This window comes from Euleptes europaea, chromosome 16 (assembly GCF_029931775.1).
Source record: "Euleptes europaea isolate rEulEur1 chromosome 16, rEulEur1.hap1, whole genome shotgun sequence".
Lineage (NCBI taxonomy): Eukaryota > Metazoa > Chordata > Lepidosauria > Squamata > Sphaerodactylidae > Euleptes > Euleptes europaea.
In genome coordinates, this window is record NC_079327.1 from 45159836 (window position 1) to 45177219 (window position 17384).

Below are 17384 nucleotides of genomic sequence, written 5' to 3' on the forward strand. Positions count from 1 at the left end.
GTGTTTTAAAGCTATAGTAATAAAATTCACTCCTGAAAATACTACAGCAATTATTAGATCCTTAAAACTTACCATAAATGATAAATGTAACAGAAAGCCTGTAAACATATAATTGTCCTCAGAAAAAGTGGGACTGTTTCTATCATGTTGAGACCTGGGTTCTTTGATAGAAGGAATGGAAAGAAGGATAACACAAAAGGTTGAGAACCACTGTTTTACTGAACAATTGCATAGCAGGCAGATAAATGTACCTGGCCAGTTCAGGCAGTTCCGTGCAAACTCTACTACTGCCAGCTGCATCCCCAAACAAACTCCTATACGAAAGAAAAAGGAGCAAGAATGAATGGGAAGAACTCTACATATTATTATTTTTTTACAATAGCATATGCAGTGCTTTGTGGACCAGCAAGTGAAAAGTGGGATATAAAAATAAAATAAATGTAGGGCACTTTTTGTTTATTTTCATTGACTGAGCATGGCTCCAATTCCAACATTGGAAGATTCAGTGTAAAGAATAAAAGGCTGTGTGTAATTCTTTTCCAGTTGGTCAAAGGCTGTCTGGCATTCAGGTGTCCACCGTACTTTGTCAGATCCACATTTCTTAGCAAGGTCACACAGAGGTGCTGCAATGAAACTAAATTTTGGAATGAATCCTCTATAGAACCCAACAACTCTGAGCCTGGCTCACTGGGAATGAGGGCAGGCGATCAATATAAGAAATAAATAAACTCATAAAAATGCTCTTATTTGCTTTTTGGTTCCTGTATCTCTTGTACTTTGTTCTATTCAGGTTTTATTTCTCCTCCTCCTCCAAGGATGTGTCTTAAATATTTTACTTGGTTCTGGGCTATTTGGCATTTTGCTGCTTTCACAGTTAAGCCAGCATCCCTTATTCATTTGAATACTATAGCGAAATGTTGTAGGTGATCTTTCCAGGTCTTACTAAATATGGCTATGTCATCAATATATATTAAAGCATAAGCTTTCAACCCAATTAACAACTTATCCATTGGAATGCTGCTGGTGCATTTCTCAGACCCAACCCTAAGATTGTAAACTCAAATAGACCTTCTTTTGTCACAAAAGCAGTTTTTTCTTGGTCTTGGGGACTCACTGCCACTTGCCAATATCCTTTAGTCAGGTCTAAAGTTGTTATGAAATTGGCAGTCCTAACTGTTTCTATAAAAATACCCTTGGCATAGGGTACACATCAGATATTGTTACCTTGTTTAGTTTAGTTTGGTTACCAAAATTACAGGTGATGCCCAAGGACTTTCAGAGGGTGTAATAAGCCCAAGATTCAGCATCTCCTTAATCTGTCTTTCCATATAGGCTACATATGGACCAGTAACTCTGTATGGTGGAAGAGCTATAGGTCTCGAATCACCAGTATCAATCTTATGCTGGCCTAGACTATTTCTTCCTGAAACATTGGAAAAATGGTCTGCTGATCAGTTAAAACCACTTTTACTTGCCATATTTATTCTTTGGTCAAACTAGGGGCTAAGTTCACCTCGCTTTCAGTGCTACCCTTGGATATTTGTCCCCACCCAGTCAATTCCGTTTCCTCATTCTTACCTTCCCTTGCCACAAGGACAAGATTACTTCCATCATGGTATGGATTCAGCATATTTATATGTAATAATTTACTTTGACCTCCCTCAGGATCTACATTCACTAAGTAATTCACATTCAGAACCTTAGATACAATTTTGAATGGTCCCTCCCAAGCCACTTCTAGCTTGTTCTTCCTCTAAGGTTTCAACACAAGGACTTGATCTATGTGCAAGGATGAGGTTAGTCTACTGCTGAAGTAAACATCTTACCAAGGAAAGGCTTCTTCTTTTTTCTTGCCCATGAAATAGCTTGAAGCTTTCCCTCTGTTCCCCTGTTCCCAAAACCACCAGGGACTAAAACGCAACTGAAACAATACAGAATATAAGGGCAAAAAGAGATGAGAGGATGGAACGACAGTTCAGATCACCTAAAGTGATAAATTACAGCCTTATCTGATTGCTTTTTGTTGCTTGAAAATAAAATATGTCTTTTTTACTGGCTCTTACTTTTTCTGTTTTTTTACATCCTTAATTTTATGGCAAAGAATTTTTCTAAAACTTCCCTATTCTGTACCTAGGAACTGGTTTACCAGTTAAGTTTTTAATTAATAAAGCAGAGTGATTAAGTACAGGTAGTTCAAGGAGTTTAAAAATTCACAGGCACATTAATGCAATTAATAATAATCATATTATGTGTAATATAAAACATTTAAATAATGGTTCCAGAAGGGGAAGGATAAATACTTGCATACAGGATTCTCAGTCCTGACAGCTGGTGAAGTAGTGACTAAGTGCAATCCTACGTGACTAAGTGCAATCTTAAATGGAGTTACATCCTTCCAAGCCCATTGTCTGCTCAGGATTGCACAATAAGGTTCAAAGTAGACATTACATTTTTTTAGCAAGTTGGATCTGGGTTTCCCTAACTCACATTCCCCACAGCCAGATGCCAGGTGTGGGGAACTAACTGCTCGAGCTCTGCAGGGGCCCAATTTAGATGAGGATTGCAGCATGGAGAAGAATACTCAGCTCCTCCACCCAGCGTTTTAATGTCCCAGGAAGGCATTATTTGCCCACAGAGGGCTGAATTTGCACTGAATACTACACATATAACAACACCTACAGGCCATTTTTAGTTGGGAAAAGAGCACAGAAAGCCCCTCCTGCCACTCGACCACAGTCCCAATGTGGATCAGGCTTCTGAAGCACTTGGGAAATTTGTTCCTTGCAGATGCATGTGTCTGAGGAGAATACAGAGTTCATGGCTCAACATATCATCTACTTTGGCCCTGAGATACTTTGGTACAAATCACAGCGTCTCGGTTCCCACTCTTCTTCCATGAATTAATACATGGTTTTAGGTAAGATATTGACTCTCAGTTCCCCTATTTTTGGTACTTATTAAAAGGGAAATCAGTCACAGGAAGCTGGCCTCCTGGTTCATCACATGTATAACCTTTTAAAAACTGTATTAATCAGCTGAAATAAAAGGGAATTAACTGCACAATTTAAGAATTGCTGGATCAGACCAAGATCTACCTAGTCTAGTGTCCTGCTTTCAACAGCAGCCAACCAAAGGCCTCAGAAGCTCCCAAATTGGCCACTGAAGTAATGTTTATACTGTGAAGTCTCCAGCAACTGAGAACTACAGTTCTTCTCTACACAGCATTTCCTTTCAGCCACTAACTACTGATTTAACTGTCTTCCAAAAATTTGTCTAATACATCTTGTGGCAAAGAATTCCAAAAATTAATTAACCATTATGTGAATACGAATCTGGTGATGGGGAAATGCAGGATGCCTTGATCAACACTCTGAGAGGTCCTGATTAATGCTCTGAGAGGTCCTGGTCTCAAAGAAAACACTCTAGCCTGTGAACCAAGTAATAAAAACCTTGGGTATCAGGCTTACAGAAAATGGTTCCCATTATGGAGCCAAATAAGTAGGATAGAAATAACTATTTGCCCACCTGCCAGGAAGAAGATCGATGGCTTTTTGGATATACTGAGTTAGAGCCAAAAAGTTGAGGGTGTACATGTGTGGGGGAAATTTTAGCTGAGTTCGGCTGCGTGGCATTGTTCTGCAGGGTCCTCAGTATGCACCAGTGGCTTTTTGGAGGAGTGCAGGGCTCTGCTGGAGGAATCGCTTCCTCAAACTGGCTCTGTTCTTATATTGAAATCCTAAGAATACTTTCCTGGGAGTAAATGCTACTAAACCAAATGAGACTTACTTCTGAGTAGACCTGCATTGGATTAGAAACTTATATCCATCCCTAATACTTTCCCCAAATGTAAAGAAAGCCTTGCTTCAAAAGCTGTGTATGTCATGAAGCCTCACTTGCCTATCACTCTGACAGTTCTTCAAAGATTTGGAATATTCCAATAAAATTCTACAGATGCTGCTGCAAGAACCAGCAGTTTAATGTAGAGCTTTAACCAGCAGAATATATAATGCTTATCGTTCAATAAAAATCTTGATATGGAAGAACTTCAGATATAGGCATACAAAGTGAATCGAACTACATTTGCACATAGTATTTTTAAATAAAAATGACAAAAAATAAAGTAAGAGACGTTATTAGGTACAAAGAAACCAAACTTTTCAATTATTTTAGCTAAAGAATACCAAATACCACTTACTCTGCTTTGCATAATTTTTGCCAGGCTTGATGGAATTTCACTGGATTCTCAACTTCTGTATTATGTTCAAGATCTGCTGAGTCTATATACTAATTAAGAAAACATACATACAATAAAATAATGAAATAAAATAGCTGTTTCCATATTTTCCCCATACTTTCTAAAACCTATGGGATTTTCCAGTAATTGTGAATGAAAAATACCAGCACCACAGAACATTATAGAACCCTGAGCTGAACCTTGAAGATCTATTCTTCTAATGGCAGTTTTTCCCCATGGCACAAGGAACCTTCGCTGGAAGCATGAGGCCCTTTTACTAACAAAAAAGTTGCCTGCATTAGTGGAAGAGCCAGAGGAAAGGACTGACATTAGTGGACTTGATCCACAGGATCTACATTATTCTGCTTAAGTTTCTTGGCTGTGGCCTAAGAATTGTTCAAGTATTCCTTTTGCTAGAAGCAGTCTTGCGAGTCTACATCATTATTTTAACTCCTTGAAAATAAAAGACGAAATAAAATTGTAGCTTTACATTTTATTTTTCTAAACAGTGGTATACAATAAAAAAAAATGATACAGACACAGAGCACCACAAGAAACACAACACACGCTAATTCTTGTCTAACTTGCAAAGCAGGAAAAGATCTAAACATCTGTTACCACTGCTGCCTAATTCTTCACAACGTAAACATTCACAGCAGGACATGGAAACACGCTTTCATAGATTTAAGTGCTGTGAAATTTGTTCTCTTTTCTTTATAATTACAAGTTTGAGACCTTCATATCATTTTAAGTTTTTCTTGGAAAAGGTACCACTCATTTCAATGATAAAACAGTTACATTTCTGTCTCAAGCAACATTATTTATAATAAATTCCATTGAGAAAGTATACATCTGTGACTGTGTGTGCAATCAAATTCAAAATGCTACTGAAATGATGTGTTCTGTTTCTACGGGAAACTTATTTGGAAGATCTGCTGCTACCGAGGCATTTTAAGCAGATATGTGGTGGCTGTGATGGTCTGCGGGCAAAGGGCACAAGTAATAATTTTAGGTGCTTGCCTGGCAACACATTTTATACTAGCTTTTAGAAATCTTGAATATTTTATGGGATATTTGTTTTTGCGCAAACAACAAAAAGAATGCAAAACTGCCTTTTGTTCGAATGCAAAGCTGCCTTTGGTTTTCTTTTCCCATTGTTTAACACCTCTGTTCAAAGAATTACCATCTTCCCTTACTATGAGTGACTCCTGGATGGTTCAAGGGGCATTCAACAGAATGTGTGGGAACAAGCTACATTTCCAAAAAGGAAATAATTTACACAGCATCTTTAGCAAGGTCTCTACCAGTACCATCCAAAGCAGAGTTACAGCCTTCTAAATCCACTGACTTCCAATTAATTTAGTGTGTAGCTCAGCTTAGGGCCAAACTACATATTATGCTTTACATGAATTTGCCACAGGAACTTTCAGCCATACTGCAGCTGAGATTTCCTAATGACAACTACTATGTAACAGCAAAGCAGGTCCCAATTCAGATCCGGATCATGGTGAGTGGGGAAGGCAGGATCCCCCCCCCCCCCAATGGTCTCGATCTGAAATCAGGACCCTGCTACCGTATGGCTGCAAGTCATGTACAGCATAATGTGGGGTTTTGCTCTTATGATGGCAACGTAAGTCTTGTCAGTTTTTTGACCAGAAAAAAGTCCAGCTGAATGTTATTGACACAAATGACAGCTCATCTGTTAGCAGAATTAAAGGTCATAATTATGCTAAAATAACAGCTGATATTGCTGCAGTACTCTTTAGATTTGCACCAAGCTAATTAAAATAATAAATCTGAACAGCCAGGTTTCCCATTTTGTACAGGTATTTAAATACTCCACGTACATTTTACATGTTTGTAACATTCATGTAGCAAACATGACTGTTGTAAAGAGCAGAGCTGCTCCAGCGCTGAAAGGTAATTAGTAATTTCAAAATGTTTTACAATAGTTTGAAGTTATTAAATCCAATCCTTTGCTATTTACCAAATGGCAGTATAATCCAGAAAACTCTTGCACATATTCTTCTCACTAATGCATTTTAAGTGAAAATAAATATACTTTTTTTTACTGTCAAGACACAGCTGACTTATGGTGACCTCAGAGTTTTTAAGGCAAGAGACATTGGGGTTGTTGTTTTTTGCCATGACCCTAATATTCCTTGGAGGTCTCCCATCCAAATACTAGCCAGGGTCAAGGCTGAGAGTGTGGTGACTGGCCCAAGGTCACCCAGCAAGCTTCCATGGCTCAAGTAGGGACTCGAACCTGGGTTTCCCAGGTTCACCTTAACCAGTACACCACGCTTGTTAACTTAATAGTAAATATTTGCCAAGTATATGCCCCTCCATTCAGAGCACAGAGATCCAGAGAAGGAAGAGAAGGAGAGTTGGTTTTTATATCCCATTTTTCTCTACCATAAGGAGTCTCATAAGAACATAAGAATGGCCATGCTGGATCAGACCAACGTCCATCAAGTCCAGCAGTCTGTTCACACAGTGGCCAACTAGGTGCCTCCAGGAAGCCCACAAACAAGACAACTGCAGCAGCATTGTCCTGCCAGTGTTTCAAAGCACCTAATCAATCAATAATTGGTATGCTCCTCTGAGACTGGAGAAAATAGGTATGCATCATGACTAACATCCATTTTTACTAGTAGCCATGAATACCCCTCTCCTCCATGAACATGTCCGCTTCCCTCTTAAAGCCTTCCAGGTTGGCAGCCATCACCACATCCTGGAGCAGGGAGTTTCACAATTTAACTATACGTTGTGTGAAGAAATGTGTTCCTTTTATCTGTTTTGAATCTCACACTGTCCAGCTTCAGCAGATGAACCTGTGTTCTAGAATTATGAGAGAGGGAGAAAAGCTTCTCCCTGTCCACTCCCCATACCATGCATAATTTTATAGACCTCTATCATGTCTCCCCTTAACTGCCTTCTTTCCAAGCTGAACAGCCCTAAGCGTTTTAACCGCTCCTTATAGGGAAGTTGCTCTAGTCATTTTGGTTGCTCTTTTCTGTCTCAAAGAAGCTTACAATCAACTCCCAACAGGCACCTTGGGAGGTAGGAGAGGCTGAGAGAACTATGACTAGCCCAAGGTCACCCAGTAGGCTTCATGTAGAGGAGTGGGGAATCAAACCTGGTTCTCCAGATTAGTCTACACTACATGACACTGGCAAATTACTGTTATGATTTTTTTAAACAATGACTTGAAGTTACTTTATAGTTCTATGCCTCTGAAGTCCTAAGTATTTTACACTTTATTTCTCAACTACAACCCTTTGATGAAGTCAAGCCATCAAGTGAAAGAAATGAAAGAAAAAAAGATCAATACTCACCATTAAATCAAGTCTGTGATTAATTGCCAAAGCTGAATGTTCCAGGGCCTTGAAAACAGAGGTATAGCAATCACTCAGTTTTGTGTACTTTCCAACGAGAGCTACAGAACATGTCTTCAGCATCCTCTCATACCTGACGATATAAGTTATCATTCAATGCACTCATCACACGTAAAATCATCAAAAGGTTTTTCACTTTTAGCTTATAAAAGTTTTAAAAAATAATCATATTTCCTCCTTGGAACAAAAAAAACAGATGGCTTGTAGCTGTTAGAACTAGGGCTGCCATTAGGGAGGGCAAGATAATCTGCTACAGACAACAGATTCTGGAGAAGCAGTAAAAGGCAGCACTACATTTTTTTCCCCACAGAAAGGCACCATTTGGATTTTCTACATCAGACACCAAAATGTTTTGCATTATAACTGATGGCTGCAATCCTAAACGAACACATTTGGAAGAAAGTCCCACTAAAATCATTAGGGGTTCTTTTTGAATACATATGACTGGGCTGAAACTGGAATAACAACAGTTATTCCAGCTGAGCATTTAGTTGGAAGGGTTATTGTGAAGAAAAATCCTTCCACATGAATTGAGAGAACGATTAGGATGTACCAATGGCCAGCTAGATATGCTGTAGCGAGGGGTGACCTCTTCGTACAGACAGCCTAACCCAGAGCTCTTCAGCTGTTGCTGTGCTTCAGATGAGAAGATGAGCAACAGCAGGGAGCGATCAAGCTGAATACTGTTTTTCGTGGAAAACGGTATGGTAAAAATGTTCTATTGTGTGGCATTTTGTCAAAAAAAAAATTACATTACTTGTGGGTTTAAAAAATATAGCCAATACAGCCATATGCCATTTGGCAGGTTTCCCAGGAATTTAGGGTAGCCCTGGAATGATACATCTCTGCAGTTATCACAAAAAAAATAATATATACTATGTGAGCATAGTCCTTTACTAACGTGCTACAAGAAGATGCTCTGGTGCAAATGATTAAGATTGAGGAGGTGGAAAGAAATGAGGCAAGCAAAAAGAAAGCAGTACCTATCGGCCATTTTTTTCCATTTGAAAAGAAGATCACTTGGCTGGACCTCAATGGGCAGGTTCAATCTCTCTTTAAAATATTTAATTATGCCTTGCTCTTCCAACAGGATGGGCACCCGATAAGTAGAAGAAACATCATGGATGAATATTACCTAGAAACAGATTTTAATTACTGATATCTTAAATTTAAAAAACAAACAAAATAGATGTATACTTACAAGTACAAAGAGTGAGACCTATTAAATCTAATGTTCCTTTAAACCTTGCCAGACTACTTACCCAGAAGGAAAAATTCGTTGGGGAAATTACAGAAATAAAATTTAATGTCAGATTCATTGAGCAAAATCGGGCCTTGGTCAACTGAACAGCAGATTTTAAATGGGCCTTCATATGGATTATTTTTAATACAAACACTTATAAAAAACCCAGATGGCAGGCACAATCTTAGAAGAGGTGTTTCCCTCTGCTATTATTTGTTTCTAAGGTTGTGCCTGCTGTGATTGTATGCAGGTATTATTTAAAAATAAGGAGAGCATGCTTTATCTTCAAAATCCTTATTTATTTTAATGCAAAATTAGGCAATTTAATATATCTTATTCATTTTAATCATTGAATGAATGAATAATCTAAATATGAAATCCTCAATGCCTTTACTATGGAATGTCCCTTTATAGAGTGGGACTTACTTCCAAGTAATCATTCATAGGCCCGTGCTAAGCAGGTTTTATCATTAGCTCACAACCCTACAGAATATGAAAAGAAGAATTCATATATTATTACTGTTTTATAAGCCCACATGCATCCAAGGAGTTTCTTCAAGATGTTTCGGTATCTTATTTTATATTATGGAAAAAACCTGAAGAAAGATCCAGTCAGCAAAATGGTATTGGTAAGGATGACAAGATTATAGACAAGCAAATTATCTTTTTAGTGACATAAGCAGCTTGTAAATTTCTATTCAATAATTTCCTATACTCATATTCTGCAAACGAGCCTGTAATACACCAACTGTAAAATATAGTTTTTAAATTGTTAAAAATATAAACATTCTATCTACAAACCAAAACCCTGATTGCCCCAGATATTGAAAAGATACCACTTTAGCCTCAAATCATGCATTCAAAAGCATATACAATGTATACAAATAGAAGAGAGTGGGATGATGCCCGCTGCACCTGAGCTGGATTACATGCACATAGCTGAATAAGGAGGCCCCTACGCAATCTGGAATGAGTGGAAGTGCCTACATACAAACACACTGCTTCTGTATCAAATATGGAGTTGCCCAGCAGCTTCTGTTTGAGTGCCCCTCCTAAAGTCAGTGAGAATAGCCTCTGCCTAGTCATTCACCATAACCCTTCCTATTCTTTGGAAAGGCCTGTCAAGAAATTAAGTTGTGGCTTCCTGACAAGGCCTCCCAAAGGAGGCCAGAAGGTCCTTCCTTGTTAATCTTTAGAAGACAGTATAAGGCACAGCTTTTTGTAGATGGGTTTTTAGTATGGGTGGGTAGAATCTGTTGCTGTAAGTAGATTCCTACTACGTATTTTTTGCTTTTGTTTCTCATGCCATATTTGTATTTATGCTGGGCTTCACCTGTGATCAGTTTCTAGATTTCTACAAGTCAAATCCTATTGCATTGTCTATTGGATGTCCCAACCTGTTGATTGTACTGACTTATTCTGTATAATCTGCTTTGAGCCCCAGAGAGAATGTAAATAAAATAAATAAGAGTGCTGTTTTTAGGGTTCTGTGCTGTAGATCTGTCCTAGCTTAACTATTATGTCTGTAACATGTATGTTTTTATATTTGTATTTTTGTAAGCCTTGAGTCCCGTTAGGGACAAAGCACAGGTTACACTTATTCAATGAATATAAATAAATACTTGAAGAATCAGCCCCTAAACTGTTTATGTTAAAAATAATAGTGCTTTCTTCTTTAGTTAATAGCATAAAAAATTACACGTCTTTTTAAAAAAATTTCTGTATATGAACTACTGGTGTGTAAAGATAAAATACTGACCTCTGCTGGATTACAGCAGACCTTGATTTCATAAACTTGCCTAGGTTTTACTGATTTTTTCTAGTTAGTATGTTACATGTAATACAAGAGATTATAAATATCAAGTAGGAAAATTCTGAGAAGTACGAAGGACTTGAAGTAGAAGATAGTCCACAGATTTGGGAAGAATGTAATCATCTCAATAAAAGACTGCTTACTGTTCTTTAACACTGAATAGCCAAAAATTTACTCCCTCTCATGAACTAAGAAAAAACTACGAATCAGTGGAAAGCCTAAATATGCAGCTACATTGAAGAGCCTACAAACCTGTTCAGGTTCTACATGGCAAAACATGGAGATCTTTTCTTTCACAGCCATTTCTATAGGCTTAGTACTTCTGCAGACTATCTGTCAAAATAAAAACAAGCAGATAAACGACATGGGTTGTAGAAAGACAATTTAAAGAACTGTATGGTAGACTGCCCAAAATGTCAACAAAGTAATTCATTTATTATTACATTTATATTCCACCTTTCTATCGTGATAGAACTCAAGGCAGCATATACATAGGGTTCCTAAGAGATCTCCCATCCACTAACTTGCTTAGCTTCAGCAAGGTGTTTGTATTATGTTTCTTTCCAGCCACACGCAAATCAATGCTATGCAAGTTTCCTCTTCCATTTCCCCACCATTTGCAATATTTTCCTTCCCGGTTTCTTTTGTACCTGCCAATTTTTATAAGGTTTCCTGAGATGCACTGAACTTTTTAAAGAATCTGAGCATCTAGATACGTTCATACATAAATAAAAGCTGTTTTTGTCCTCTATAGTTTTGTCAGCAGAGTGATATATAAATATATATTCCTTCCTTACACATAAAAGTTTTGCTGAAACTAAAATAAATCGTGGTGCCTCACCAAAGTTTACACTGGAACGTATATGCAGTCTCTGTGCCTTCAACAGATATCATGTTGTACAACATGGCATTATATTTTTGGCTGTAAATACTATGTTCCATTGGTTAAATTAATACACTGAAATTTACTCTTATCTAGAAGAAAAAGGAATAAATTATGTTGCAAGTGAGAAGAATGGACTAGCCTATACTGGGGAACCATCAGGGTTAGAACTGGGTAAAAGATCAAGTGATATCCATTCCATTTATTTACTAGCTCCTTTGACCAAAGGTCTTGAGCTTAACCATAACAATAATACATAATACAACACCAAGATCAAGTGATATCTTTATAACTGCAGGACAAGGAAGGCCTTATTAAAGATCAAGTTAGAGCACAAAGGAAGCAGCAGCAAAGAAGCCTAAAATATATGATGACCAACACACCAGAAGAAGAATAACGAAACAACAAAAGCTGAGAGCAAATGAGAAAAAGCTAGCAAAGGGAACTACATAACAATAAAAGTGATAAGACCACAGCAGACTCCTCATATTGCCATCTCATAGCACTGCAGACAAGCTAACCAGCAGAAAGCCAGTGTGGTGTAGGGGTTATATTAGGAGCTGGAAGACCCAGGTTCAGATCCCCACTCTTCCATGGAAGATTGCTAGGTTTTCTTGGGTCAGTCACACACTTTCAGCCTAAGCTATCTCACAGGGTTGTTATGAGGATAAAATGGAGGAGAGAGTACTGCTGGAAGCTGCTTTGGGTCCCCATGAGGGAGAAAGGCAGGGTATAAATTAAATAAAAATAAATAAGATAAGGTATGATTAATTAACCTGTGTGTGCCTCTTTTTGAGAAGTCTAATGTATACTTCCTACTGTAATTAAGGAAACAGCTGGAAGAGCCTACCAGGCATGTAATTGTATAACCAAAAGGCGCCTGACATATCAGGGCATAAATGTAACATCAACATATGAAACATCAAAGAATGGATACATTTAACAGACCCTATGGTTTTGGGCATAAAAGTACAAATAATGTTTTTGTGATTTTAAAGAACGTATTTCACACAGTCAACTTGAATTCCACGGGCTACACTGTATACACTGATGGTTGTCTCTAACTTGCACTCTTTTAATTATATTGGTTTTCCTTTGAAAATAAATGTTTAGATTTTATCAAGCTCACCAAGTCAGGAGAGAGACCGAGACCTCTTAAAGCTCGGACACTATTCTGGGTAGGCTTCGTTTTCTGTTCTCCAGTAGCATTAGGCTGAAAATTTGGCAGGGGAGGGTGAAAAAGACATTTTAAAAAATTCCAAGAAATGTTGGGAAAACAGAAATATATGCAATAATTACTCTTTTATCAAATCTAAACATATTTTACTGCTTTAATATAAAATAAATAATTTTAAAAGCATATTAAATGGTATTATTTGGTGCATTTATGACATTTAAAACTAAGTTTTCTACATCAAAATAGAACATATTCACAATACTAGAGACAGAGAGCTGCAAACTGCCAAACCGTATGCTACTTTAACAAATGTATCTACATATAAGAGGCAGGAAAGAAAATAAAAGTTGAAAATGAAAAGGATAAACTTTGTGGCAAAGAAAAGAAAGTGTATTTTTTGATAGTCTCAAACAGTCATAATAGGATTAGAATAACTCCGATAGTGAGTTAAACTTTATAAGGCTAGCACAATCCTAAGGGGGGGGCGAATGCGGTCAGGGAGCCAACTAACCTTTACATTGCTGTATCTCTGAGTTACAACAGCATAAGGGCCAGTTACACCAGTGCAGGCCCCCAATGCCACTGTGCTGCTCGTGGGTGCCAGCACAGCCCCACAATGTCTGCCCATCAGTGCTACTGAGTAGGCCTCTGCGCCAGCATGGTTGTGGCCAGTTCTAGGGACAAAGCCAGAGGTAGTCAGCTCCCTAAGCCCTTTCAGCCTGGGGATGCCCCCTGTCAGAGGCAGAAAGTTATGCCAACAAAAAGCACAGTGTAGCCCACAGGTGCCAACTGTACTCAGAAATCAAGCCCGCACCCACTGCTGCAGCCATGCCCATGAGGCCCGAAGCAGCTCACGATGCTGACTATGGGCGCGACCAATTGTTCCCCTCCCTTGTGGCAGCCAAGCCTCCTCCCTAGCACCCAATCCCATCTTCTCATCCTACAAAAACCCCAGCCAGGACACCCCTCAACTCATGAGGTAGGGTGAACGGCACAGGACTTTGTCTCAGAGCTCCCTGCTGTGCATACTTTAGAGCGAGCGGGAAGGCGCTTTGGCGATGGGAAAAGCACAGAAAGGGCACTACTGGATGAGCACTTTCAGCCAACACTTAAAGGGGCAAGCAAGTCCACACTCTGTGGCTGACCTCTCCCATTTCAGAACCCAAACAGATACCCCATCTCTGGAGGAAGGACCCAAAGGGGCAGATGTGCATTGACAAGCAGGATCCTCTTTCCCAAAACTCCTTTCCGGTTCCCCTCGCTCATGATCATGCTACTGGGCAATGGGAATGAGACATGGGGTTGGTGAAGCACTCCTAGGAGGAGTGTAAGCGCAAGGGGTCCTCGCCAATCCCATAGTTGACCAACCATCCCTCTCCAAGGGCACCAGCACTGTTCACTACATGTTCACATTAAGAAAATATACAATTTTCACATTAAAAGAAAAGATAAATTGGCATGGACCCTTGCATTTGTTGAACTTCCAAAAACATATCTCTGAAAAGTAGTACCTCATTTACAACTAATGGATTGTTTTAAATTCAGATTAATAATTGTTAATTTTAGTTATGCTTAGACATGTTATCGTCTATCAAAATAAGATACACCACACAGAGAAATAAGTAAATAAATCCTTAGCTTCTAAAATCTACCCTAAAAGCAATCCAGCCTTAAAAAAATACAATTTTGTTTGCAATAATTAATGTGAAAATATAAAATATACACAATTGCCAGCAATGCAACAATAAACATCCATCTGTAACTAAGTTAACATAACCTGCTCTTCATCCACCATCCTTTAAACAAACTTTAAATTGATTTTTCTAGTTTTAAATATTATTATTAATAACATTTAAAACTAGAAAAATTAATAATAATATTCAAAACACAACACACAATATAAATATTTACCTGTGGCACAAGACTGACATGGATATTGCAGAAATTTTCTCTTTTGGCCTTAAACTGAAATTGTCGGAAAGCTTCCACAAAGGGCATTCCTTCAATGTCTCCAATAGTTCCACCCAGCTGTAAAGGAATGTCTATAGTTAATCAAATAAGACAGAAATTGAAAAGGAGAAGAAGAGTTGGTTTTTATCTGCCGACTTTCTCTGCCACTTAAGGGAGACTTAACAGGCTTACAATCCCCTTCCCCTCCCCACAACTGACACCCTGTGAGGTAGTTGGGCTGAGAGAGTGTGACTTGCCCAAGGTCGCCCAGCTGGCTTCGTGTGTAGGAGTGCAAAAACAAATCCAGTTCACCAGATGAGCCTCCACCGCTGGGGAATCAAACCCAGTTTCCCAGATCAGACTCCACCACTCCAAAACACCGCTCTTAACCACTACACCACGCTGGCTCTCAAATTCAACCCTCATGCTACTCTAGACTCTTCATTTGTAATTTGCTTACATTTGTTCTTTAACAAAAGGGAAAGAAGCACCATCACATAAAAAGATTCTGATAATAAAACAGATCAATTATTATATCAAAATAGTTTCCTTAAAGAACCTTCAGAATAATACCATAAAGGAGGAAGTAAAGGTATTCTCTATTCACATTATAAAATATATTATTTTGATTACCCATATCTATAATGGTAATACTCACTTCAATTACACATATCTGTGGCTGTTTCTTATCACTATCCACAGGAACCTTTGCCTGGTTCATTACCCATTCTTGAACAGCATCAGTAATATGTGGTACAACTGCAAGGCAAGCTAAATGTTAATGCAAGAAAAAGTATAATGTACTTTTAAAAATCAGAAACTAACTAGCAAAATAGACTTGAGACAGCTCGGCATATAAAAATCATGCCATCTTTATCTAAGCTAAAGAAATCCTTCAGAGAGTCTCAAATTAAATAGATAAATAAAAGGAGTGTGAATGGAAAAGACAACATAAACTGTTCTGTTTGAAATATCAATTATTTGGGCATGAACATTTATACTTAGCACTTCAAAATAAGTTTCTACAAATAGATTCTTATGCAGGGTTTCATAATTGACTTTGTACAGTTTGAAAAGCTTTATATAATTATTGCCATTACATCTCAAGTATAAAGTTGTATATGTAAATAAATAAGCGACAGTGAATAGCCAAATACACAACAAATCTATGACAACAATTCTGCAAACAAAGATAATCACAAGCTTCAACATGAAGCTTGCTAGGAAGCCTTTGGCAAGCAGCTGTCACTAGTGGCGTGCAGTCAGCTATGCCAAACCCTGGAAAAAAAGGCACCATTTTAATGGAGTTGAAAAGGCAATGCCAATCTTTTTTTTGGGGGGGGGGGTTTGAGGTCTATTATCTTTGAAGGCTCTGGGGGGTGGTTTTTTGAGGCAGAGTCACCAAATTTGCAGCATAGATGCAGGCGACACTCCTTACAAGAACCTCGACATTTGGTAAAGATTGGGTCAGGGGGTCCAATTTTATGGCCCCCCAAAGAGGGTGCCCCATTTGTCCTCCATTGGAAACAATGGAGGAAAATTTTGGGCCCCACAAATTTGGGATTCTTGTAAGGGGAGGCATCAGCAGCTATGCTACAAATTTGGTGGTTCTACCTTAAAAAACTGCCCCCCGAGCCCCGCAAAGGTTTCCCATAGGGTTTAATGGACCCAAAATTTTTCGGATATTCATAAAAAACAGGTAAAAAAACAGGTATGGGGATTTGGCTTTTTTCAGATTTTCTGAAAATGTTCATGTCTATTAAACCCAAATCCAAAAAATGCACCCCAAAAAATGGAACACACCTCTAACTGTCACTCAGTCTCACCAAAGACAAAATGGGATAACCACATGCACAGTGCTTGAGTTCCTTTGAGGAACAGCAGAAGGCAAGCACAATAAAGGAATGGTCTATACAAATCTGAACAACACAATAGTACCTTGAACTGTTTTCCCCAAGTAGTCACCATGCCTCTCTTTATTGATGACATGTTGATAGATCTTTCCAGTGGTAATGTTGTTATCCTTGTAAAGGTTAATATCCAAGAATCGTTCATAGTTTCCCAAGTCTAAATCAACTTCTCCACCATCATTTAGAACAAAAACTTCACCTGAAGAAACAAAGCAATCTTTTAAATATATAATTGACAACACACATTTTCAGTCCTGAAAAAATAACTTTCCAAAGAACACACATGAAACACCAGATAGCCTGTAGGAAGAGGAAATTTTTCATACCAAAAAACCTGAAAAGTCATGAGATCTGAAACCATATAATTTATTTGAACTGCCTTTTACTAATGTATTCATTTGAAGCATCCAGCACTTATTATTAGACCTACAATACTACACTAAACTAAGTTACACCCTTCTAAGACCGCTGAAGTCAATGGGTGCAACTGCTTAGGACAGTGCTGTCAGAAACTTATTTCTGAAAAATGAAAGTTGGAAAGAAGTCACAGAAACATAGAAACACAGAGCTGTCAGGGGTCTTAGGGGCAATCTGGTCCAACCCCTGCACAATGCAGGAACTTTACAGCCACCTCCCCCCACCCACTCTCCAAATGCTCTATGCCCTGCTCTATGCCCAGAGGAAGGCAAAAAACCTCCAGGATCCCTCACCAATTTAGCCTCAAGGAAAGTTCCTTCTTGACCCCAAAGTGGTGACTGGTATTACCATAGATATGT

At 38.4% G+C, this 17384-nt stretch overlaps 1 protein-coding gene across 1 annotated transcript in view; it reads right to left on the reverse strand.

The window, feature by feature from the left end:
* Positions 1-17384, reverse strand: part of CTPS2 (CTP synthase 2) — a 69156-nt gene that overhangs the window by 44718 nt on the left and 7054 nt on the right. Inside the window, exons 2-11 of the mRNA XM_056861757.1 lie at positions 16637-16807; positions 15357-15457; positions 14660-14776; positions 12701-12784; positions 10941-11021; positions 8616-8767; positions 7573-7705; positions 4196-4284; positions 1827-1921; positions 252-314 (exon numbers count right to left, since the gene is read on the reverse strand). Coding sequence (XP_056717735.1) covers positions 252-314; positions 1827-1921; positions 4196-4284; positions 7573-7705; positions 8616-8767; positions 10941-11021; positions 12701-12784; positions 14660-14776; positions 15357-15457; positions 16637-16807 — 1086 coding nt within the window. The remainder of the gene's footprint in view (positions 1-251; positions 315-1826; positions 1922-4195; positions 4285-7572; positions 7706-8615; positions 8768-10940; positions 11022-12700; positions 12785-14659; positions 14777-15356; positions 15458-16636; positions 16808-17384) is intronic.